This window comes from Acanthochromis polyacanthus, chromosome 10 (assembly GCF_021347895.1).
Source record: "Acanthochromis polyacanthus isolate Apoly-LR-REF ecotype Palm Island chromosome 10, KAUST_Apoly_ChrSc, whole genome shotgun sequence".
NCBI classification, from domain to species: domain Eukaryota; kingdom Metazoa; phylum Chordata; class Actinopteri; family Pomacentridae; genus Acanthochromis; species Acanthochromis polyacanthus.
In genome coordinates this window covers 4,622,390-4,649,075 of record NC_067122.1, presented here as the reverse complement: position 1 = coordinate 4,649,075, position 26,686 = coordinate 4,622,390, and the positions used below count along the sequence as shown (strand labels likewise).

General features: G+C 39.8%; 1 protein-coding gene across 1 annotated transcript in view; it reads right to left on the bottom strand.

The window, feature by feature from the left end:
• Positions 1-24,945, bottom strand: part of slc36a1 (solute carrier family 36 member 1) — a 60,007-nt gene extending 35,062 nt beyond the window's left edge. The window contains exons 1-11 of the mRNA XM_022203084.2: positions 24,756-24,945; positions 20,462-20,568; positions 17,378-17,492; positions 17,204-17,294; positions 16,073-16,161; positions 13,810-13,899; positions 12,558-12,642; positions 10,049-10,276; positions 6,888-6,986; positions 4,248-4,414; positions 1,072-1,241 (exon numbers count right to left, since the gene is read on the bottom strand). Coding sequence (XP_022058776.1) covers positions 1,072-1,241; positions 4,248-4,414; positions 6,888-6,986; positions 10,049-10,276; positions 12,558-12,642; positions 13,810-13,899; positions 16,073-16,161; positions 17,204-17,294; positions 17,378-17,492; positions 20,462-20,498 — 1,171 coding nt within the window. The 5' untranslated portion in view covers positions 20,499-20,568; positions 24,756-24,945. The remainder of the gene's footprint in view (positions 1-1,071; positions 1,242-4,247; positions 4,415-6,887; positions 6,987-10,048; positions 10,277-12,557; positions 12,643-13,809; positions 13,900-16,072; positions 16,162-17,203; positions 17,295-17,377; positions 17,493-20,461; positions 20,569-24,755) is intronic.
• Between the last annotated feature and the right edge of the window lie 1,741 nt (positions 24,946-26,686).

Here is a 26,686-nt window from a genome sequence, read left to right as displayed (position 1 = left end):
GAGGTTTACTCAATGATGGACTACAGTTTTATTAAACTACACTAAAATAATGACCTATAAACTAATATGTATACGGTAACTAATTGACAACGATAGTAAAAATACATGAAATAATTTACCATCAATAGCAACAGCGGTAAACTTCATATTTTATGCTTTGGCCGCCTAAAGTGGAAAACTTTCCAATCACTTGATTGTTCGCGGGAAAAAAACCCCAATCTGCACGTTATCTGCAGATGAACTAAATGTTCCATAGTGTAGCCTAAATGAACTCTAAATCAACATAAATGGCATTTGCAGCATATTAACTCATGAAAACCACAGACTAGGAGCAGATCAGCTATCCGATTTTTGTATGGTTTCTGAAAATACAACTATAGCCGGTGATTCCTCCACAAGTACTGCTGAGGTTTGTGACTGATAGGTTAGCTCACTGTTTTTAGACGTCTGCCATGTTGGTTGTTGAACTTTGACATACAAACTGCTGGTTGGAAAGTGGCCATCTGTTTAAAAAAAATGCAGCCACACAGATGACTACTTTCAGCTTTAATCCATACTTATTTACTTTATGTATCACTGCAGCTGCCCTTACAAAATACGAACCGTTTCATGCAGTATGTATACTACTATGACACATTACAACATCACAATATTGCAACTCAGGCTTTGACCGTCGCAGTCTGAGGCGCACAAAACATAACAAAAAAAAAGGAGCTGGTGTCCATCTGGGTACGCTCAGCAACTCCGACTCATTTAGACTCTTCCAAGACACAGCGACATACGCGACATAACTGCACAAATTATAGGCCAGAATAGCCAGAGAAGCCTGCTAGCTTCTGTACTGCCATATCTGACCTGATGTAGGCGGATACCTGGGTATTTTTGGCGTGCTATGTTTGACACAATATGTATTGGGACATCCCAAATCTTTTTCTCGTTTATTACATAGTATGACAGTATACACCGATCAGCCACAAGGGTGTATCCCTGCTGCTGAAAACAAGCAGCCATATATTGATTCATCCCACTGTCCAGCAAACTGCACTACTTGGTCGACGGGTTTATACTTACAGGTGAAGATGACCAAAACGGTGCGGAGCAGCAGGTCGACGGCTATCTCCCACCTCTCCGACACACGAGCCACTACAGGAGGTATGAGGATCTCTGCTGGAACGTAGAACTGCAGAGCGAAGGTGATGAAGATACCGAAGCAGTACAGCAGCTTCACAGCCTGGTATGTCCTGGTGATGGAAAGAGAGGGGAGAAAATGACAGAGATGGGAAAGAGTCAAGGAAATGCAAGACAGAGAACAACAGGCTTAAACCGATTAGAAGAGCAAAGTCACAGCTGCAAAAAAAAAACAAAAAAAAAAACTGTGGTAATATTTAAAAGTCTACTGAGATGCAGCCAATCAAAACTTTTCATAAAGCAACAAACAAGCATCAGTGCAAGGCCTCAATTTTCATTTTCAAAATCCATCAGAAACATATTACGAGCTGAAGAGGAATCCATTGCTCGTCCTCGTAAAACAAACAACAAACACTGACAGTCTTCTGCTCGGTGTTTCAAACAGAGACGCTGGTAATTACAGTGTTTGAGTTTTCAACCTCATTGAACAGCCAATCTATTCCACTAATTAGCGCTACTGGTCCAGTCACGGAAGGCATTTCGATAGACGTCTCTCTCCTGCAGCTCTGGTGATAGTAACAAGTAATGAGCACACAAATCTGATCTGAGTATTTTGGTTTCACTAAGTTTATTGCCTGAGCTTTTTCATCAGGAGACAATAAGAATGATTGTGTTCGACAAAACCACAAGACACATTAGCTCATGAGTATAGTTTGCTCTGTGAGGTGGGCATCATCTTACTAACTTATGTGGGTAATTACAGCAGATTTGTGATTGTCCTTCTTGTAGGATGTGCTGTTCTCTTCAGAGGAGGAAAGTATTAGCCAGAACTAATAATCTGAGAAGGATGGATATGAATCTGTATCTGTAACTCACATAGAGTGTTGACTAAAAGTTGATATGTTAGATTAGATTTTCTCAATATCTGGATCTCCAAAGTGCCAACTGTTGCACAAGAAGATAATTAGTTTGGACAACAAAGGAACTGAGGAGTTAGCATATGCAGCAAAGATCCGCAGCCCAAGAAAACTACTTCAGCTACAGGTAAGGGCAAACCGGAACAAAACCTCCTCATTCCCTTCACTCTCTTTGGTCTGTCTACACTCAGACGCTGCACAGTTCCATAAAACAAAGCTAATTTAGGAATATCTAAAAATGAGAGCAACATTTAAATAGCAAAGAATTTATAGCTAGATTTTGATGCAGGTATCAGACTTGAGAGTATAGGTTCGTGGCACAATAAATACTTTTCTACACATCTCCCACATTTTTATCCTTTCTAAACCAGTCAACAGCATATCCAGCTGAAAGCAGGCTAAACCACCGGGTCTATTTGATAAATTTACCACAGTCCCCTCCGGTAAGGGCTGCTGGCTGCACACCAGTTGGCACTACACACTCAATACACAAATGGCATTGGGTACAACAAATTAAACAAGGACTCCAGCTCCCCATCGTAACCCTGTTTACAGCTTCAGAGGATGAAGCAGAACAACCGCTGGGGTCATGAAAAGAGGGAAAAAAACAACAGCAACCACGAACAGAAATTGAGTGAACTTGTGTTTTCTCCTCTCCAAGTTTGGCATCAGTAAATAACAGCACCCTTAAGATGTTGTGCTATCTGAAGCAGTCCATCTCTTGTTCGCTTGCAGCCACTTCCAGTTCTGTTCTGTGACTGTCTGGTAAAAGTGAACGTGACATAAAAATATTTATGATATGTAAAAAAGCCCAACAGGGAGTGATGTTTAGAACTACAGCTCGTTTATGTGCACATGTTCAAAAGAAAATTCTGGACATAACCGCCACCAGTCCAGACAACTTCAGGGCATGACGGCACTCCTCATAGGTGCACATAGCTTAAAATCAACACAATGATTATTTTCATCAATCCACCACAGTGCCGGCGCTCTCGTCATTCAGACACAGGTCGTTTTTCCATTAATGTGTCTGACAGCTTCATGCAAAAATACCCCACAGTGCCGGCGAGACCCACACCACAAGTGATGTACGACGCACAATAACGCAATTACAGACTAAATCTAAACTAATAGCTGCTGACAAACTGTCCAAATAACTAACAGGTCAGTTTATTTTTGATTTCCGCAACAAGGAAAGCTCAACTGAGGACGGCCACATTTATCTGCAGCTATAAATTGTGACTCTGTGCGACAGCTCACCTGTCTAAAGTGAGGAAAAGTACAAAGTGTTATCAGATCCTGGTCAGTCCTTTTTCCACGTCACAGATAATTTATTATGAAAACTAATTATGAAGCTACTAATGTTGTACCCAGCGTAAATGCGTGTTGACAGGCATGGCTGGAGGTGAACATTTCTATGTACCATGTAACTACAAAAAGTAAACAATTTTCCCATAAACTGCAGCTTGTTCCCATGAAGCCAGTGTTGATTTCATAGCTACACATATTACAGATTAGTTTTTATGTGTAACCCTTTAAAAGGCTTTTGGAAGATATGAAACTTGCCTCATTGAATCGACTTAAACTTAAAACTTTAGCTGAGAATATGACAGAACTTTGGCCTCTCTCAGTGGCATCAACTGCCAGTGCCATGGGTCTAACACATAAAAAGAGGTTATGATAGCTGTTAGTCCAGAATCTTGTGTGTTTTTATCATTGGTCTGAGATGAGATGCCACTAGGGGAACACTTCCTGTCAGCCAAGATAAACCTAGTCCTTTAACTTACAGTGCAGGTTTTTTTTCTTTAGATATATATCGCGTATTTTTATGGATATCTTATTTAACTTCAAAAACACTTTTTCTGATTGCACTGTTCACAGGCTAAGCACGTGTGCGATGAAGCAAAAGAAGCAGAACTGAGAAGCTTCTTGAAATTTCATGTTTAGTTCCTGCACCCGTGTGGCAGCAAATGTATGGCTACAAGGACTGTATGACACATACAAAGAAACAGGTGCTTGTTTGGACCATATCTGTGCTTTCATCATATCATATATTCACCTTTAAATTGGAAGTGCGAGTTTAAAAGGCTTTAAGAAGCATATACAAATCAAGCTTCAGAAAAGAACACCTTCATTGTCAAACCCCTCCTGATGAAACGCTCACATTTGTGTGTAATCGAGAGAATGAGGACGTTTTCTCACCAGCAGTTTGGCAGATTGAGAGTGATGCTCCCAACTATGTCATTTCCAAAGCACATATAACCTATGGTACCGAGGCTGATGTAGAGGAAGGTGACGATGCCCATCCCCACGTACAAAACAAGGGTGAATTTCTGAGGCCTCTGCATCTTATTCTCCAGGGGGAGAACCTGTCAACACAGAGAGACAAAGACACAACCGGACTGTGAACGGGACAGTGGAACAACATCAAGCAATGACATTTCATTTGCTTTTGATTAAGCTTCTAATGAGGACTTCTCAGGTGACCCTGAACCACACCTTCGTTATGCTGCTATAGGACCAGGCTGTTGCAGGCCCTCCCACTATGCACCAAATGCCTCTCCTCTTTATATGCTACAACTGCATGCCATTAACTTGGTGTCCTCTCTCTCTCCTGGAGTTTTCTCTTTGTCCTTTCTCTCTCTCTGGCTTTCTGATCTGCAAATACTGGTCTCAGCACCAACCTGAAGGGTTTCCTACAAAGCAAAACTTTCTTTACATCAGCTGGCTCAAGAATGGCTATAACAATGGTGGTTATTGGCTTTCTTTCTTTGTCAGGCTTTCTCCACCAGGCTCACATTAAAGGGTGCAATCAGCAGGTTGGTATAACAGAGAGAGAAGAACAATACAAAAATGTACTGAAGTATAAAGAGGAATGCTAGAATGGTAGAAAACTGCTAATCATGTAAGTTAATATACTTCTTTATTATTAATTTACCCCTGAGTGCACTCTCCATGCAGTTGCTTACTGCTGATGTGGCAGCTGCACATTAGAGCTCTTAAACTTCAAACTTGCATTCAGATCTGGCACTGTCCCATAATGAAGGAAGCATGGAAATCACTTTAGTTTTTTGGTCGAATCAAAGTGAAATGAATGTAACTGAGAGAATATTTTCTGTGATAAACATCAAGAGACTAATCCATTTTCTAATCTTTGTTCTATTAGCTGCAGGGCCAGCAGCGTTAAACAGACTGGGCAGCAAATCAGAACAGAGCATTAAAACGTATTTCTGCATTTGCTGCATCACCAACGCAGCTGTAACTGCATGGCTTCGTTCAGTGGCATGCCGAACATATAGCTCAACAGGGTCGCAGATGTAATGTTTTCACTCAGCTGAGAATCTGACGGCTGTGAAAAAATCATCAGGAGATAAATTAGTGAAAGGGAGACACTTCTTGCAGCCGATTATAATCTCAAAGTCTCGCAAAGAACATCTCCTTCAGAGCAGGTTAAGTTACCAAACTAAACTATCATGTTAAAGGACATCCTGATGCTGAAAACTCTGGCTTTAACCTCAACATGTTTCCGTAATTTATTAATCTTGCTTCATAATACAATGTTTGTTTGCTGCATCTTGTTGCTCATCTTTTTTCTCTCCACTCTCCTGTCATCCCAGCAAGCCGAGGCAGATGGTCGGCCTCATTCAGCTAGATTCTGTTGGAGGTTTCTTCCTAGTTAAAGGCAGTTTTTCTTCCCCACTGTCGGCGAGTGCTGCTTAAGAGGGGTATTTTGGGCATTTCTCTACAATAAAATGGGGGAAGGTCTTGATCTTACAATGTGAATTGTTCTGAGATAACTTCCGCTATGATTTGGTGTCACATAAACAACAGTGACATGAATTTAAATTTAACTTTTGGTAATTACTCACTCTAAACTGTCTCTTCCTTGCAGGCTATGATTTCTTGATTTTAACTAATGGACATTATACTTAAACTTGTGCTGACATTTAACAAAAGACCAAGGCTTTCTTACGCGGCACTCAACACGCTCAAAGGTGTTCTGTTCTCTCCAGCGCACTGAGTTGGTGTTAATTGAATACCAATGACGACTGTGCTTCTGTCTACAGCTGCTGCAGAGCTTTATGAACGAGAAGCTAAAGACCTCATTGTGACATGGTAACCTGTAACTTGGTATTGCCTTAAGGGATTGTTCAGCAGCACTATGACTCTGGTTCCTACTCAGACAAAACTAGATGACAAGTGTGTAACCATCATCACCTTCAACCCAGTTCTCTGCACAGAAACAAAAGCATCATCTTTACTAATATTCACTCAATTCCAACCAAATTTTTGTTGCGGGTAGAAACAACTTACATTTGTCAGACCAAAATGCCATTTGGTCCTACATCAAAAACCGGCTGTCTTCCAGAAAGAAAGAAAAAAAGCGTGGTGTAGTACCTCCTTTATTTGATGTGCATCAAGGTGAGATCATCCCTTTATCCTTCTATATCTTTATTTATGTGTGTAAATTCGTATATTTGCAAGCGTTTCTTACTCATGTGTTCACATTAACATTATTACCGGTGTATCCTGAGGAACAGTTTAAAGCAGTTTCATTCAAATTAAACCTTTTATCTCTTCATAACATCTCTCCAGTTTGGCCACACTCTCTCTGCTCTGCTACCACCGCCCATGTCCTCTGCAGGGGAAATCACAACAACTCTGCCTCTCTAATTTGCAAACTGAAATCCAATCATAATGCAGGCAGAGATAATGAGGAAGCCTATAATCCAGTAAATCAATGCAGATGCATATTTCTTGTTCATGCCAGGTATAAATAAGCTTTAAGCAGCATGTGTATGAAAGCGTCGGCGCTCGCTTTCTTTAGCTCCGGTTACGTACCACTCCGATTCCTTCAAAGGCGAAGATGGCCGTCCCAAAGAAGAGAGGGTAGTCCTTAGCTTTGCCAACTTTTGGTAGGGTGATGGGATGAGGGATGTTCTGCGAGGAAAGAAAAACAGATGTAAAGCTTAACTCTTGGCTTTTTTGCCAATAACTGATATGCTGGTATTGTCCAACTCTCAAATTCCAATTCCGATATCAACCAATTCCGATATCAACCAATTCCGATATATGTGGGCTATTCAACTAATTTTAGGTAACATCTCCTGAGGTGGAATTAACACATCATGCCTAATTTTATGTTCAATTGGATGCATTCTCAAATGCAACAAGGCATTCCAAACGTAAACACTGTCGAAATAAGAAAACTACTTCAGCTTAAGTTATGGTAAAAATGCCATATTTATGCCGTATATATTTCTTTAATTGTCTCAAACAACAGTTCATACTCTCCCTCTCTCCTTCCCATTATGAGTCTGGTAAATGTCACTGAAATCCAGACATCATTTCATCGATTTTCATGAAAGGCAAAAAAAAAAAACCCAATAAAGATATTGACCGATATTTCATTTTTAGGCCAATATCGAGCCGATAATATGGGGGGACGATACTATCGAACATCCCTACTTAACTCTACAGTTTGCTATTGTTGTATCAGGTGATATAACGCAAGGCTTGTTGAATTGCAGACTGGATGGTGTGTTATTTTAGCCTAGCCGCGCTAGACAACCCACAGCAATTAATTTAATTCTCTGCCAGGGTGGGTCTAGTTACCCTCCATAAGGCTCAAGTCTGGATGCTCCTAAAACTGGCCGGACCAATCACCATGAAGAGTAGAGTCAGAAGGCGGGCGTAACTAAGTGACGACAGAGGCGCGACGATTCTGACAGAAACAACCGGCGCACAATAAACAGTTATCTTTCGACTCGGCTTTGGCCACAGCCCTTAAAGATTTGAAGCTAAAATTCAACTTGAAAGATAAACAAAGGACGGCACTGAAGTGTTTCATTGAGAAGAAAGACGCATTTGGACTTATGCCGACGGGATATGGTAAATCCTTAATATACCAGTTAGCTCCGCTGGTTGGGAAGCTAATGGGACTTAGCCACAATCCAGCGCTCTAGGAACTACGTCAGCCTATTCATTGCGCTGATTGGTTGTATACCTACCCAATTGCTGCAGAGTGATTTGAAAGACAACCTTTTAGCCCGCCTCCCTCTCTGTCGAGCGTTCCTAGACCCTTGTGTCTTAAGAGCTGGGTCTAGTGCGGCTAGGCTAGTGTTATTTCTCAACATCTAAGGAAATAAAATCAGCAGTCAAAAGGTCCTCCCTGTGGATAATCGGCAATCACAACACCTTGTGCAAACAGGACGCCCCTCCTTGAGCCTGTTGGGACTCATTTGTTGACCAAAGCTTGCAAATAACTTAAACTTATTTCACATGATTAGGGTCATTTATAATCAGTTGTGAAATAAGCAGCATACTGTAAATATACCCAAGTGGGAAAGTAAAAGATCGTGGGAGTCATGAAATTTAGCAGTTGAAGAAGGTGCAGTGGAGTAAGCTGGACTTCTATCTGCAAAAATGAAGGTCGAAACATTAAAATGATAATGTTGAGCCATTAAATGCTAAATTAAGGGAAATGTTTAAGGACTACATTATTATTATTTTACATTCTAGTGTTAAGGCAGAGCTCAGAGAGTGAACCGAACCAAACCCAACATTAAAACAAAGTGACTGTTTTTGAAATGCTCGTAGTTTGTACGCTCCAGTTTTCCCAAAACTTGTGGCTCGGGTCATTCGTCAGCAGAACCACCATACGGGCCACATATCTTTGTGCTAAATCTTTGTAAGGTTTCCGATGCAAGAAATTGCCTCTTTTCAAGGTGAAGCCATTTCTCTGTGAATACGGCCGCTATATATCCCTAAAGTGCAGAGGCTGCGTGATGAAATACTCTACAGCCGAGAAACAGATAATCTGGAGACTCTGTCGCTACCAGTTGTTCTGTTATCCATAACAAGCCCAGGATCCAATCAGCTGAGCAGAAGCACACAGAGAGAGAGTGCAACACACAGGGGCAAATGTGAGCGTTTAAGGGGGCTGGTTGTAAGCATTAATAAAGAAACCGTCACATTAGATTACTGCTTCATAGACAATCGGAAAAAAAAAGAAAGAATCGCTCCATTGTGGACTTTCAGATGAGGAATCTATTTTCTATACGACAGAAATGATAAAGTACTTGATTGTTTTGTGTGTAGTGATCAGTTAGATGTCAGTTCCAAAATGTACAGTTTCATGTCCAGGAAAACAAGTCCGGTTCAATAATTTTATCTTGTTTAGCAGATCATTTACACTACCATTCAAGTCACTCAAAGAAAAGCATTTTTTGTTCGATGGAGATAACATTAAATGAAGCAGAAATGCAGTCTAGACATTGCTAAAGTGGTAAATGACTATTCTAGCTGGAAACGGCTGATTTGTAATGGAATATCTACACAGGGGTACAGAGGAACATTTCCAGCAACCATCCCTTCTGTGTTCTCTCATGTGGAGGTGTGCCCAATAAAACGCCCACTGAGTGTAAATTCAAAGTTTCAGTGTTCGGCAAATTTCTTTCTAACATTATTGCTTTACACGTATAACTTTTAGTGTCAAAAATTCCACCAAAAAAAAAAAAAAAGGATTTGTGATGTGTAAAACAACATGTATGGTTTTCTCACATTGCACCAGACAAGCAAGCACATTTGTTAATTCCACCAAATATCTTTTGTTCAGATTAGGAAATGCAGCCATTAAAATCATACTGAGGAGAAAATACATGTTAAACCAGATGGATATAAGACTGCTGGAGTCCTGTGAGGATCCTGGAAGGATTTGTCTCTCAGCAAAGCAGATGTTCGACTACAAGGATAAAATCTGTCTGCAGACTACCTGCAGGTACACTGAGATTCTGGAGAAGTGAATACAAGTGCATTGCATGTACGGAACGTGCCTTGCTTGACTTCCTGAGAAATCTAGTTTCTTGTAACCATGTGAACACAGTCAATGTGACAAATGGGAGCGCTAATTAGCACCAGTGAAGTCGATACATCTTCTCGGAACTGACAAAGGTTAAGTGAAGCGGTAGAGAAAGAGAGAAAAAGATGGATCCGGTGATTACCGTGAGCGAGTAGAAGTAGATGAGAATCAAACTGGCGGTCATGACCAGGTTCGCCACCAGGGAGAGGGGAGCCAAGTACTTCAGGTTGGGCGTGAAAACCAGCAGGATGACCGCAGGAAGGAAGCAGAGCATGTAGAGACGGGAGTCGAAGCTGGGAACCAGGATCTGGGTCTGATTGGTGTTGTTTATTTGGCAGCTAAAGGTGGTGGCGTTGGCTGCTTCTACCACCTGGGTCAAGGAGGGTGAGAGGGAGAGGTCAGAGACGTCCGAGAGGAGGGATTTTATCAGACAACTCTCATGCACTGCACCCTGAATACATTTTATTAAACTCAGGGAGAATGTGCAGGGTCCCGCTATGCAAACACAATCGGTACAAACATTCATTCATCTGTCAGTGAAGCCCATCAATGAGCTGATCATCTGAGACGAACAGGACAGGAAGCCAGTCAAGTCATCCAGATAACAGAGTGTAACAGTGCAAGGGATGTATCTGTAGTATTTTTATATACATAATGCTGAGTTTGCACATTGCACTGTTGTGGGTTTTCAACCAATGTGATAATGTATTGCACTTCTATTTCACTTATTTATTTTTTGTTCTGGATGCTTACTTTACCCAGATGTTTATTTTAGGTAGTGTCTACAGATACGGACCCGTACCCGTAGCCTGTGGGCTACGGATACGGCACTTTCCATTTGCCAGACAGATACGGACCCGTATGCGAGTCTCGCGAGTCAAGAAGCTGCTAACCACTGCAAACTGTTGAAAGGTAAGCTAAGGTTAAGGTTAGGGTTAGTGTTAGGGTCAGGTTTAGGGTCCGTACCTGTAGTACCGATGCTACGGTCCGTACCGCTAGCGTCTACCGGGAGTCACGTGACCAGATCTCGCGTATCTGATTGGCAAATGGCAAGTGCCGTATCCGTAGTCCACAGGCTACGGGTACGGGTCCGTACCTCTAGCAACAACCTTTATTTTATGTGGTTGTTTATTTTATTGTATGAGTGGTATGTGTTGTCTGTATAGCAGACCCCTCCGTCTAAGACAAATTTCTCCCAAGGGAGACCAATAAAGACACCTTGACTTTGACCTTGACAAACCTAAAAGATCTGAAGCCCCCCACATTACTGGAGAAATAACTTATGCAAAAATGAGTATTTTCAAAATGATCATCAGTTAAGTTTCTGCTAAATTACTACATGTTTCATATATAACATTTCAGGAACAAGTACTTCACAACATTAACAAGCAGGTTTGAAAAAGTAACATGAACACAAATTCCTAAATGGTTTTGCTTCGGTGAAAAACGCACATTAAACTAGACCTGACACAATTTATGTACCAGCTGAGGAGAAAGCACAAAAACAGACAGATGCCACCATCTAGTGGTCAGAAGCTGCAGCGCACAAATGAAGTCTTCAGAATCGGATTATTTCAGGAGCAAATAGAAGGTGTTTGCTGACACAGTTTGATTTGTGTTGTTAATGGCAGTTCCAGTCGACGATGTGCAAATACACAGCATGCAAAGTGTACTGGAGTCTTCGCTAGCAACGGATTTAAAAACATCACAGACCAAACAAGGGATCAGGGGTCACAGGTCACCTAATTGCCTTCCTGTGACCTAACAAGGCCGGATAAACAAGTGCTTGGAACGAACAGAAATAAAGCTGCAGAAGAACTGGCATCAAACAGTTCCATTTTCATTAACTTCATCTTTATATCAGCCTGTTTCTCTGTGCTTTGCAGCGAGGAGTTTTACAGAAGTGCTCACTCAATATGAAACTCCGCTGCTTCAAATTCACAAGAAAAATGAAGAGTTAGAGGTTACAAAACATCACAGACGCAAAGTGTTTTCCTATAAATCTATTTAGTATTAACTTGTCTTATTCCTACACTTTCATTTTCTTGCATTTGTCTTCTTCTTGGGTTCACTCGCAATATGTTTTCTGACGTAAATAAATAGAACACATTAAAATAACCAAAATATGATGGTGTTGATGTTACAGATTTTCTTATGCATGAGGAGTTCCATGACTTCATTAGAAGCGCTTCCTCTAAATCTGTTTCTATCTTCGCCACACGCACAAGGCAGTTAACCAGTTGTCAAGATGTTGTTTGAGGCTACTTTAATTTATGGGAAACATGCTACTGCTATTCATCTTTGCATATGTTTTTGCTGAGTACATGTGAGTCCCTCTCAGAAGAACATAAGTCTTGCTTTTACACAACTGTGCAAACTGCCCCGTTAACTAAAAGATCCTTCATGTTACCATCCTGACTGAGGTAACACCAGTAGTCTACAATCAGAGTAAAGAGACACTGATTTTTATGATTTAATTTGAATTTTGAACTTTATCTACCCATTTATTGGGCTGTGTAAATGCCACAGACAGTGTGTGTGTGTGTGTGTGTGTGTGTGTGTGTGTGTGTGTGTGTGTGTGTGTGTGTGTGTGTGTGTGTGTGTGTGTGTGTGTGTGTGTGTGTGTGTGTGTGTGTGTGTGTGATTAAGACCTGCTTGACATTGTCACTAAGGAACACAAAGTAGACGCAGCAGAAGCCCAGCTGGGTGATGATGAGGAACAAGTCCACCGTCCGTCTGAGACAAACAGAGAAAGATTAAAGAGGAGAGAGGTGAGACAACGGGCTAATGTAGGCTTATACACTAAAAAATCACCACTAACTTTATGAACAATATTACTTCTGGCAGCAAACTGAAGGTCAACATTGGATTTCTGTATAGAAACAGTCCATTGCTCTCTCTTGACTCTGCAGCACAGTGCACTGCGCTTTATTACAGGCGGTAAATTCCTCACTCACTCTTGATTGTTAAATGAAAAGGTGCGATCGTCCTTAACTGACAGAAGAGAATTGCATTGTATGCTATTTATCTGTAAGGCCCTGTTCCACGATCACCTCCTCTTTCTTGTCTCATAAAATAGCATTTAAGAGGGAGGATAGTTTGACATTATTTGCTCCACATGTTAAAACTGAGTTCAGCAGAAATACGGTCGGATATGAAGCTCGGAAAGTTCGCTGAAACTACAAGCGTGTGTATTTATGTTTTTTCATGACCTCTGCGGCTGCTTTTGGAAATGGAGCAAACGTAACTCTTTCTGCCCATCCAAAGTCACTGTACATATGTTTATCACTTGTGCACATGTCTTTGAACGAAAGACCAGTACCTGTTAAATAGCAGGCTACTGAAGAAACACCATCACATATTTAGAGAGCTGAATTAGACGGCTAACTGTTTTCCAGCTTCCAGTCTTGCAGCTAAGCTAAGCTAAGCTAGCCTGTTGCTGACAGTAGCTTCACATTTACAATACAGATATGAGTGGTATCAATCTTCTCATCTAACTCGCAGCAATAACGCAAATGAGCTGAGTTCCAGAAATGTTGCACTATTTCTTTAAATGTATGTGCATTTTTTTGGTTACACTCCAGTTCACAAGGAGATCCCTTGAAATAAATGTTTGTTCTTCAGCTGAAAAGAACATTTCCATTAAAACCGCACCAGTTTAACAACTGTTGACACCTGCTCATTGATTATAAATTCCCATTTCTGCATAAGAAGAGCTCCGTTAGGACTGTTAACTGAAACCCACATTAGAATGATGAGACACTCTTAAAAGCTTAAACATCTATCATCTATCAAACTTTGTCAGTAATTTATTATTTAATTTTAAAAATGTGTAAAAATGGAAAAAATAACAATGTTCATGTAAGTACGCATGAATCAGTGACAGGAACATATTTCTCTTACTTTCCCCACTGTGAATGTCTCCTCAGCCACGACACATTTTCCATCCCATACTGCATGGCCTCACCGTAGGACAGAGATGGCCTGTTTATCCTGAATGGGTGGACAAAAATTCAGATGATTAAATCAATATTGCTTTAATCTTCCAGCTAAACTGCAACAGCCTCAGATGACATCCGAGCAAAGGTCTTATTTGGGATTACTACTTAGATATCCAATGTGTATTATTATTATTGTGTCCTTATTCACTAACTGAGCTGTGTTTCGTTTATCTGCACCAACACGTTTCACGGAACGAGCACAAAAACGTCGAAAGCAAAACTGAAAGTTGCGGTAAAGTAAGAGCAGATAAGCTTGACATCATGAAATGACAAACTGCCAATAAAGTTTCAAAAAGCCTCCTTACAACTGAATAACACACACAAGCAGGGGATAAAAGAGCTGATAATGGGCAGAGATGGAATTCAAATATTTTCTACCCATGCGGAGATAGATAACTCTATTTAATATACGTTACTGAGTAAATGCAACCTATAGCTTCTCCATATCCACATGAAACAAGGGGAAGTAAAGACCGACTCCGCAATAAAGAGGAAGAGGAAAAGAGGAAGAGCGGCATTTTTTCCCAGAAGCACTTTTCTTCTACATTACTGAGGTGTGACTCTCTAGTGCAGAAGCTATTCCTGACTGTAGCCTACAATTAGAAGCTCTTCATTCATGCTCCTGATCTGTTTAATCCTCTTTAGCGTGGCTGGGAGGGGCTGCAGCAGATCCCCGCGTGAACCGGGCAAAGGGCGCGAGACGCCGTCGGGTTAACCGTCACAGAAAGCACCAACCGCAGCTCGCGCTAATTGAAATCTGATAAAGAGGGTGCTAATCTTCTCGCTTGTCATACACTGACAGCTGTAAAACAGGTAAGGGCTCAAGCTTTGGGTTTACGGCCACGTCAGTTCAGTTACATAATGGTTTCAAACTGAAGTGGTGACAATATTTACTGTAAACCACATCTGATTGGTGGGCTGATCTCAGGTCACAGCCATAGCGTGTCTGGTGGAGCTGATAAACATCTTGGTGGGAGAACTCGAAACAGCAGGTGTGCTTGTGATTGCACAGTGGAATAAAAAGAGGTGGCTACATGGGGTGTAATCTGTCAGCCTGGCACAGTGAACAGCCAAGTAAACAAGCGACAATGGAGCGAAAGCTGTGTGTGTGTTTGACAAAGTGTTTATCTGGCGAAATTAAAAGAGCCACGGCGAACCCAGTGTGAAGGATTGAAGGCAGTGACAAAATATTAGCTTCACGCTGTTTTTTGGAAACAAAAGGGGAGACAAATAAAACAATTAAATCCAAAGGAACAGGACTTAGAACTAGGGGTGTCCCGAGCAAATCTCAAAGACTTGGCATTTTCTACTGACTGGCATCGGCACGAACCTCAGGTTGTTCTTTTGTTTACGTGCACCTGCTACAAATCGGAGGTTTTAATAACCTCTGGCATTGTCGATCAGTAAGCGGTTAGCTGATGACACCAGCTGTGGAATTTTGTCCTGTGCTTGCATTGTTAGCTTAGAGAACAGCTCCATGACACGGGCTCAGTTAAAATGCTATCAGGGTACAGGATCACTATCCTAGTTGATCCTAATTTGTCACATGAGATGTGACCGCAGACACCAACACTAAATGATTTGGAACATGGCTAAAAAATAAATTGACTGGGTTATCCCTACTTAAAACTCAATACACTTTATTAAACCTGTAATTTTTACAGGGAACAAGACCCCGGCTGCACTGCATGGAAGTGTATTAAGACTAGATCTTTGTTGTTTGCTTTGTGAGCAGAGATCAAGCGTACTTTACAGCTGATAATTGAGAAAGCTGAAAAGTTAATCTCTTTCACTCCGTCCCTGTTTTGCAGCAAAAACACCTAAAATGACATGAACAGTTAAAATTTCTACACCACTAGGAAGGCATTTGTCTACACAACATTAACTGAAATCTATATTTCAGTATAAATAACTGTCCAAGTGGCATTTTCGTTATTGAAGTATTGTAAGACCCAACTCACACTGTGATTTCAGACAGCTGCTCTTACGCAAAATACATAAAAGGACTCCAACCCTAAATATGTCCAAGTGTAGTGATGTGCAAACTGAAAGAAGAGGAAGCGGCTTTGGATGCAGGTATTCTCAGGGAGTTTATGCTGCTTTATCTGGTGGAAGTAGTCTCTAGTCTGTAGTCTCTAGTGAGAAGTGTTCTTTTATTTACTTACTTTGCGCTGAGGTGGTGGGAACAGTTCACCAGCAGCCTCATGCAGTGGACTGCAACAATTCCCATACACAGAAGACTGACTGGTCCGAGCTGCACAGAAAAACAGACAAAGAGCATGACGACTGATCTATTTAACGTCTGCATCACAGTGTTTCAGCACAACATTAAACATATTTCATGATGCTTGCATGTTCCGAAATGATGCTGAAACACAAAGTTAAACACGAGGACGTCCTGCTAGTTGATTTTATGAAGTGTAATTAAAAGCACATGTTGACAAAAGACAATTACTTAGAGACCAATCTCGTCTGCGTGCAATGACTCCCTGATAAGCCATTTAACTGATCAGAATAAATGAAGCAGCAACCATTTTGGTAACAGGCTAAAGGCACTTTCCCAGAATATAATATTAATTGACAACAGTAATAAGTCTTAGTTTAGCTCTACTGCTGTCTGCATTTTATATTTGCCTCAGAGATTATGCATGATTTATGGCACAAGAAGAAAAGAAAAGGACTTAAACAAAGGTGTTGTGGTGCAAACAAAACCTGAAGGTGTTAACTTCATGACTTTTCTTTTCATGAGTACAGCTTGAACTTCATCTCTTCAGGATCCATGAAAGGTTCTCACAAGCAAGTGCAAAATATTGGAAGGTTAAATATGAAGTTTGAACATAGTGGCTCGTATTTTTGTTCATTTCATGTAGCACAGTCTATGTTTTTCTCACTACTCTGACCACAATGTTTCACCGCGGGGCTACATGTAAAGATACAAAGGTCTTCACACCACAACAGAAGCCCTCTGCAAGCCTCAGTCAAGTGTCACAGCTTGGGGAAGCAGAAACACCAATAATAATAATTATTTAAGAGTAATTTTTTAAAATTCAACTTGACATTTCTGTTTGAGAAATCACTTGCCCATGAGGCTTGTTATTGCTCACAACTGACAACAGCAATGTGAGTTTTACAAAAAGTACACCGGACAACCCCCTCCCTGCAAACACTCAGATTCAGGCTGCAGCACCTGCTTGACCATGTCTGGACTTTGTCATGAATATCTGACAGGGATGGGGGCAGAATCTAATTTTCTTTGTCCAGAGCTGTCATGGATGATAAAATCCCTCTGTACTTACCACCAGCCCTGCGTTCTTGACAGCCAGAGGCAGCCCCAGCAGCCCCGTACCAATGTTCCCTTTCAACAGGTGGATAAGAGTCTGACAAAAACTGAGAAATGAAAAACACAGTGAGTTACATCTACAGTCTGATGACACTATCGAGTGCTTTACGTTAGGTTTTATATCACTTACGAGGTTCCTGTCCGTCCTCCGATCCTCTCGTAGTTGCGCTGGGGTCTGGATGGTCCAGGAGGAGACGGACACAGAGCATCCATCTCTGATGGATTTTGATCGGAGAACAAAGAAGCTTGAAACAAGGACAGAAGAAATTCTGAGAAAGCTGTTGTTGATACAATCATTTCACACAAGACACTTCCCTGACTCCAGAGGCTTGGCACACAGTAGCTACAGCTGCTGTTCAGTAAGGTTGGGGATGTTTGTGTTTATCCAACCTGTGACCAGCTGCTTATTTAAGGTGGCATGGAACAGCATAAATATTTTTCCATGCCACAGGATGCAGACAGGAAATGACAACATGTTGGGTCTAATATCTCCAGTCTCCCTATCCAATCATTCTGTATAAAACCAATCAGCTCTGTAAAACGTTTCCACTCGTTTTCTTCTGTGTAGAAATAACATTCTAATAGAGGCATATTATGACATTTGCAAATGCAGTTTGTGTCTGTAAAATGACAAAATCAGCGTTCAAATGTTCTATAGAACAGTTTCCCATTGCACCGCCTTTCAAATTTGCAAACAGGGACAGAATCACAACACAAACTGACAGAACAAGACACACTAACATCACACTATCAGACACGCACTGAATACTACAAATGTGTTTGATACATGTGATTTTTTCAAACTATTATAAAAAACATGAAGACAAACGTTGTTTCGCAAGCTCACAGCAAAAAGCTAACTTTGTGAGAGTAAAAATATAACTACACACAATGTTCTTGACACAGAAGATGAGCTTGGTAACAAACGCAGGTAAAAATCAGACCTTTCATGTGCTATAACTTGTTTTGACCGACCACTTCTCCCACATGTCGATATGACACTCAGAGGTTTACTCTAAATGGACTTTAAATGTTTTCTCCAGTGGACTTTCAAAAACAAATTACTCAACCAGGATGCTATTTCTGCTACTCTGTCATAGATAATAAACTGCTGAGAATTTACTATTGGAACTAAAATATATCCCAAGAACGATGCTCAAAGGTGATGACAGAAAAAAACTGTGCTCAACAAAAGCAAGATTTTGGCTTTAGATTATGAGAACTAAGTATAAAATTGACTTGGATCCAGTTTGACAGAGCTCAGCGGTGTTTTTCAGTCCTGGAAATGTCATGTGTCTATCTGCTGTAAAGGTGATATCCAGAGCTCAAAAGAGAAAGCAACACAAATAAAAAAGCACGAAATTTCAACCCACTCCGTGTATTCTAAAGGCCCATGATTCTGAAAATATTCAGAGTATGAAGGCATGATTTTGCATGGCTTTATTAAATGTACTAAACATAATATACACACAGGTTCAATGTGAGAATCATGAGTCCATTTTCCATGGAGTTACCCTAACAGTTGCCCTGAACAGAAAAACATACAGTGTGTGACCACGGCCCAGCCCAGCCCAGTGCAGTTAAAGCAGATCTAATTAGTGGCATGAGAAAAACAACATGAGACTGACATTTGGGAGTCTGTCTATTTCTGATTTAACAAAACACTCTGTTCTATTGCCACCACTTATTGTAACATGAGAAAGACAGAGAAACCAAGCACATACAAGTGAATAAAAAATGCTGCAGCAAAAACCAAGTTCAGCATCAGAAAGACAAATATTCTCACCATTTAGGCATAATAATGGCAAACAGCTACGCATTTACACATTTAAACATTAAAATTAGCTTCCTTCATCCTCACAAGTCCAATATTAATTGCTTTTTAGCTCAGTTTTTTTTGGTATCTATCAAATGCTGAGGAAAACATTTGGCTGCTAAATGCTTCACTACGTAAACCAACTAAAGAGCATCCTGCTTTTTGGTGCTGAGATAACGTATGATGGCGTGTTCTCTGAAAATGGTGCTGCTGTCAAACAGAGGATGATAAAGAGAGCTGCAAGCACGCCCTGAAACAGTAAATCTGTGGCATGGAACGTCAAAACAACAAGCTGAAAAATGCCTTGAATCTCCTTAAAGGTGAAGTGAGCAGAGGTTATTGTTTTATGAAAAAGCCTGTAAAGTCTGTACTGTAATTACAGACAATTAAAGATTTTAAAGGTATTAAAGGCAAGTCATGTTAGTTTAACCTGAACAGGGCACTGCAAGTTCCACAGTCTGATATCTGCTGTGCACTGCACACATAAAAAGACCTCATGACCGGTGAAAGTCAAAGTGACCTAATTTCACAGAGAAACCCATCTCTTCTTTAAAGCAGCTGACTGTAACAGCATTCACCGTGTCCTTTGCCCCGCAGCTACACTCAGCTACTGCTACCTGCTCGCTGAGGAATGTGTTTAATGATCGGAGACACGTCGCTGCTTTAGCACACAGACTCCAGGACTTCAGCGGAGTTTACATTAGTCTTTCTTATTATGCTTTCACAAGAAAAGCACGCTTCTTGTTACATCAGCAGGAGGAATGCTTACTTAGTGTGAAAACAAAAACTGACACGAAACCGACACCCGAGTCTCTACGAAGCCCTGTGCTCCAAAAACCTGTTTGGTCAGACCACAACCTTGACACCCAGAGCTACTGCACGACAAATATTGACAATGTTCATGCTTTTTAAGGATCATTCAACGAGTTCTGCAACACTAAACGAGATGAAACGAATCAGTGGAACACAAACACTGTCTGCAAGACTTCACATAAAGGCAAAGAAAACGCAGTTCACTTTTATCAGCGCTCTGAGAACAAAGTCTTTTACAGCAGTTGTGCATAAGGAGTTAATAAATCATAAATAACTCTGTAACAACATAACATAAATGTTTAATTTACTGCTGTGACCTCCTGCCAAAGAGAACACCAGTCGGGTCATCAGGCGGATTTTGTAAGTGAAATGAAAGCCGCTTTGATGATTCAGTGTCTACCTGCCAATAGGGATTACATATAATCCTTGTGTGACTATGGACACAGGTCATGTTGTACTACATCTCCACTATCAATTTCATTTCAGTTCAATATGCTTCACTGGCCTGAAGATCGGTTTAACAATACTGATAGAAATGCAATCCAATATCCACTTAAGCAAAAGCGGCGCCCTTAATTTGGATACCTTCACCGCGGATGTCTACATCACTGGATGCCATCATGGTGGGTCAGGTGGTTTCGTCAGGGTCCTAACGCTGGCAGATCAGGGAGTCCAACATTGACAGCTTCCCACTGAAAAAGAATTTAAAAAGAAGTATTCCAGTGAGACATTTGACAGCAGCAAGGAAACAAGCCTGTGAACTTCTCAATGAAAAGTCGTTAACATGCTCTTTGAAAAAGTCATGCAGTCATATATCACGGCAGAGACGACAACTAGCAGCTATTTTTCAATATGGATCAATGATTAGGTGTTGAAACTGATGGAAAATTCCCACTTTACGGTGTTCCAGAGTATAAGGTGACCTCTTCAAAAGTTCAATGCCCTAAAACAATCAATTAAAGGTGATGCAAAGAAGAAGCAAATCCTCACAGTGACAATGATTGAATGTCAATTCAAAAATGACTCAAATAAGTTTGCAATTATTCATCTGTCTACCTAAAAAATGACCACTTTCAGTTCTATAAGTCATCTGGTAAATCAGTTAAAAACTGTCAATAAATAACTATTTTTAGCTTGTCCAACTAATGCAATACCTGACCTTCAGTCTCTTTGTAAAGTCACTGTGCTCTGTATTTTTGTGGTGTGTACATGAATGTCTGTGGTTTAGAGTTTGTTTTCCTTCCTGTGTCTCTGGTTATGCATTCAAATGTATATATCAGTCTCATTTTACTGTTGTCTGATCATTTCCTGGCCACATGTGTTAGGTTACTGATCATGTAAATGAATGTTGTTGCATCACACTAAAAGCTTTCTACTAGGAAACTGAAAGGGATGTGTTAATTGCTAAGAACTCGTGAGAGACATAATGTGTTTATCACAGGTAAACTACTAATATGTTACTGTTGTTGCTCACAGCATACAGTAGCAGCTGGACACTAAAAATGTCTCAGAAATGTATGGACAAAACAATTGACTGGTGGAGTAATTTGTAGATTTGTAAAAAATGCCAATAACCAGTAGTCTGCAGGAACAAAAGAAAGAATAATTTCTTTCAAAAGACGCATATAACAGGCTGACATATAATTAATCACAGGTCTGGTGCAGCTGAACAGACTGACTTCTAACTTCACCTATAACTGTAATTAAAAATCCATTTGCAAATGCCCTTTTAGGTGTGAAATTTCACTCATGTATTAACACTTGGACAACACATTTTACCCTTTAGTGGTGCTGATCATCACAATAAACATCATCTGATGTTTTCTAGTCATGCTGTGACGATGAGGTGAACCTTTCAGGCACTATGTAATAAAAAAGACTGTGCTGTTGGCTTTACATCCTTCTAAATCTTCTCTGTTGGGTGTCCTGCAGCTTGTGTCGGGTCGTCTCTGAGCCAGGCACTCCAGCCCACTGAGCCATGATGTTATGTAAGAGCACGAGAATGACTGGGAGTTCAAACAGAACGTCTTCACGACCTGCTGTCTGCTCATACAACGATTTGCACAACAAATGTGCAGCCCACCTGCTGATTCTATTCTAGAGGGATATGATGACAGGAAAAGTGGACGAAGCAGCAACGTTAAAAAAGTAAAACTGTTTGTACTTCACAGCAGCATCACTATTTAGTGTACAATGACTTCAGGAATAATACAGAATAATGACAACACGGACTTTGAACTAAATGAGACCAAATATTAGGATTTATAGGCATTAGCGTGAGGAATTTATCCTGCCTTTACCTTACATTAACTCTGTGAATAACTGTCAGTAAAGCATCAAAAGGAACGCAGTGACACTTCGTGTGTGTCCACATGAAGTCGTACTTGATTTCTGCTGGCATTTTGCCTTTGCGATGAGCCATTGTTCAGCAGTGGTTTAGGGAGTATGCAGAAATGTAGCGTGACCTCCACCACAACTTACAGCATAATTGTGTGTGTGCAGAGCAAAGTCTCTGAATTACAAGCAATTCAGCAACTTTCACAATGTTCCATGACACGAGAACATTAAACCCAGCAGCAGGGAAATGCAAATTGCTAGGTGTGCAATTTTCCTCCTCATGTTGAACATCTTTATAATTATTTATAGATTACTTATATGACTTCATAATAAAATGTGATCTTTGTATGGCGAGTATCTTGACATTCTTTATAGGACAGGAATAAAGTAAAAAGCCAATTTCCAGCAAAAAAGAGAGACTGCAGCAGTAATAAATTGAATATTTTGACTTGAAATTATGATTTCTATTAATGTACTCAGAATAAACTTGATAAACATAATAAACATGATAATAAATATGCTTTCTTGCCAATGTTTTTTACAAGAATCACACTGATGATGGCTTACAGCGTGCTCCTAAAAATACAGTTTGGGATCACACATTTCTTTATGTTTTCACATGATGTATGTTAATTAAGGTTTAACTCAAAATTAATTCCTTGTCAGTTAATCTGCAATGAAATTTCCACACAATTTTGTGATGCTTTCAGATTTTTCAAAGTGCTTCTGTGGCACACTGAAATGTTAGACAAAAAGCAACAGATTTGGACATTTCAGGGGGAAAATAGAAATTCAAAGCGTCCCTTTTTTTTAGAGTTATTTTCAGTCAGTTGACTCAAAAAGTCTCCAAAACTTCTGTACCGATTTATACAAACAAATGCACAATACCTGCGTTTTATATCAAACCTGAAGGTTCAATAAAATGTACTTTTCTGGGCTATTCTAATAGTCTCACCATGCATAAGTTTTCTATTTATTTTGCAATGAAACTCTATGGCCAAAACTTATATCTGTAAATAATGACTTCTACATTTAAAGGCGTGGTGCTGCAAATAAAACTGGATGCACCTCCTCCAGTTAAAGGGCGATAAGATTAAACAGCACATTCCGGGTCTAACCAGGATGCAGCCAAACTGAATCCGCTGGTTTTATCAGCCTTAGCGTCTTCTTTCAGGTTTCCCGGTGTTGTCCTTCAATGTAAACACACACACACGGCAGACCGACAGGATCAACGGGGTAATCCCATCATTTTAAACTAATCTTTGGGCGGCGGACACGCGAGTGTCTCGGCCGCCTCAATGGACATGAGACAGACAAAACAAAATTAAAAACTAAAAAGCAACCTAAAGTGCTCTACAAAAAAAAAATGCAATAAAACTGTACAAACAATTCCCCACCCAGATACCATCCCACCCACATGATCCTATCATAACACATGCAATGAGGAAACACCAGACAAAATCAAATAAAGTAAGATAAAATGAGCTATATAAATAAATGAAATAAAACATCTATTATTGAAATAGAGACAGAAATTAAATAAATGACATCATAAAATATAGAAACGGAATACGAAATTATAAAAATGAAGTCATAAACTATACATTAAAGAGGCTAAAATAAGGAAACGGGTAAATAAACAGAGGAATCAACAAGTAAAAATCACTTCTAAGAGAATTAATAAATACAATCAATCAAAGGCCTGACTGAAAAGATCGATCTTGAGTTTGCTTTTTTAAATATCCAGCTTCTCTGCTGTTCAAGAGATGTGGGCAGTGATAGCAAAATGCCACCTCACCGTTTGTTTTTGTTCTGAGTTTAAGTTTAATTAAAAAGCCACTATCAGCAGACCTGAAGGCTCATAAGATTAAAGCAGAAATCTGATAAATATAAAGGACCAAGACCATTAAGAACTTTCTAAACTCATAAAATTATCTAGAAGAGACAGGTAGCCAGTGCAGAGACTTTAAATTCAGTGTAATATGACCTTTCCTTCTGATCTTAGTCAGAACCATAGATCTTTATGTACAGTCTATGGTCAGAACTTGTGCTGATAGTTAAATAAAAGCATGAAGCAGTGTCTCTTCATTAGTTGTAGAGAGGACTGAATGTAGTCTGGCAATATTTTTCAAGTGCCAGAAGGCCATTTTGGTAATGTCTAGTTTATGTCCGTGATGACTCCAAGATTTTTACCTTGCTGACATGGTTTTAAGACCAGTGTAGTTACAGCTGCTTAGAAAAGCAGGTAAAATGAGGCTATTCACTGACGGGTTAGTGGCTATTAGCCTCGGAGAAAGGAGAGACCGAAATAGCAGGAAAGGAAGAGCTGAGCTAAAACTGGAGCTACTTGCAGCAGATTAGATCCCTTCACATGGATGTTGAGCAGAAGACAGCTAGAAACCTGCTGTATTTTCTGTTCAGGATCGACGAAGACATTCAAGCTAGCTTAGCTGAGGTTATGTGTCATAAAACTCGGTTAGCAAACGTTAGCTGTCGGGTCCATCTTTGTGACCGTAAACAGCCAACAGCAGCCGTATCTTACCTCCGAGATAACGTGTGGTCGCTCCTCTCCTCTCCTCTCTTGTCGGGCTGGCTGTTTGCGGCTAACCTCTTATTTTCGTATCGTAGTCATGTCAGGTTGAAGGCGGCGCGGCACCGCTACACAGATTGAAACGCAAAACAGGACTCGGCTCTGCTCGGCGCGTCACGGAGGCAACGGTGAGGTCACATGACTCGCAGACGAGGACATGCGTCGTGGTGCTTGACGTACTGTTGCCATAGCGACGGATTAAGTGAGAGTCGGAGTACATATAAATATAAATATAACATATGTATAAAATTTACTTACAGTTCATGAATGCAATACAATATTACAAAATCATCAAGGATGATTATAATGTTAAAATGCAGTAAAAAAAATAGTCATTTAAAAATACAATACAAATAAATAAAATCAAGTAGAATCAAGCGTATAGGATAAAGTGCTGTTAAGTGCTGATTCTTTTTTCACGGCAAATTCAACACCTATCCTTTTAGTCAGGATGAAACAAGGACACACAAAAGATATAAAAACAAAAGTATAACAAGAATTAAAACTTGTAGTATAAATATTTATTAAATATAAAATGACTTACAGTATAAGGATTTAAGTGTAAACTGACTGCAGTGTTGCTGTGATGTGTAAGATGCGAGTATAGAGTGTGCATATGCAATAGTATGAAAATATACATATGAGTCGTGGGATATTTTTTTGCCATTTTCTATTTTTTCACTTTTATTATTTTAAATATATATTTCTTTATTTTATTATTTCAATTTTCAGTTACAAACACTATCATTGATGCAATATTGCTCACCTTATTATACATTTACACATAGTTCTATTAAATTTTAGTTGTTTTACAACCAATCATTAGTGATAAAATGTGTAGGGATTTTCTGTGAGACCACACATCATTTGCAAGGTTTTCAGACTGTACTGAGGATACATTTCTAGTTTTTCTGTACTTAATTGAATTGAATTGCAAGTATGTTAAGGCTACCAATTACACATCTCAGGTCCTGTTCAAGAAAACACTCTTTGTTGGCCCTAAGTGATGGAATTCCTCCACAGAGCTTCTCAGGCTGGCAATATCAGAATCTTCATTTAAAATATTCGTGAAAATCTTGAAATTGGGACTCCTTCTCTTACCTTGTTAAGTTGTGGTTATTTTCTTTTTGTCCTTGAATATTTCACTTGGATCTTTACATATTTGTAGGCAGATTTGTCTGTTTGTGTTTTGTTAATTTGTTCTTTGTTCTTATAGATTGAGGTGTGCTGCTTGCTTGGTTTTATTCTCTGTATTTTAATGTCTGCCTTGCACATCACCTTAAAAGTGTTTTTCAAAAGGGTTACATTTTTTAAAATAAAAGTTATTACTATTATTATTAGCATTTGATTTATTATTGTTAACATCACTGTTGTCAAAGCACAATATTGCTCTCTGTAAGTCATATTAAAATTAAACGGTAGACGTTGATGAAGGTAGATATTCTTCTTAGGATTTCACTTTTAGGGTTTTATTTTGAAATAATTTCTGGAAGCGCTTGTTTTGTACACTGGGGCAGTCAGACCATACTGAGCTTACATGTTAAGCTTCCTGTGCAGCTTGCTTTTTATTCAGAACTTTATCAAATAAATGAATAAACAAATAAACAAAATAAATTGAAGAAATTAAGCAACACAAAATTCGATAAACTCTGAAGACAAACGTCCATTAATTTATGTCAAGTTGACCGAAATGCCCTCAGGATGAAACGGAGGTAAATAGGGTTTGTAATTATTTACCTCATTTTAATTTTTTTTCTTCAAACCCTGAACTTTCTCTGTGTCCGTATATGCACATTTTAAGTCCTCTATACCTGACTAAAAAACGCAGCAACATGAACATATGTTCTTACGGAAAATTACACTGCGTCATTTTTCCAACCGGA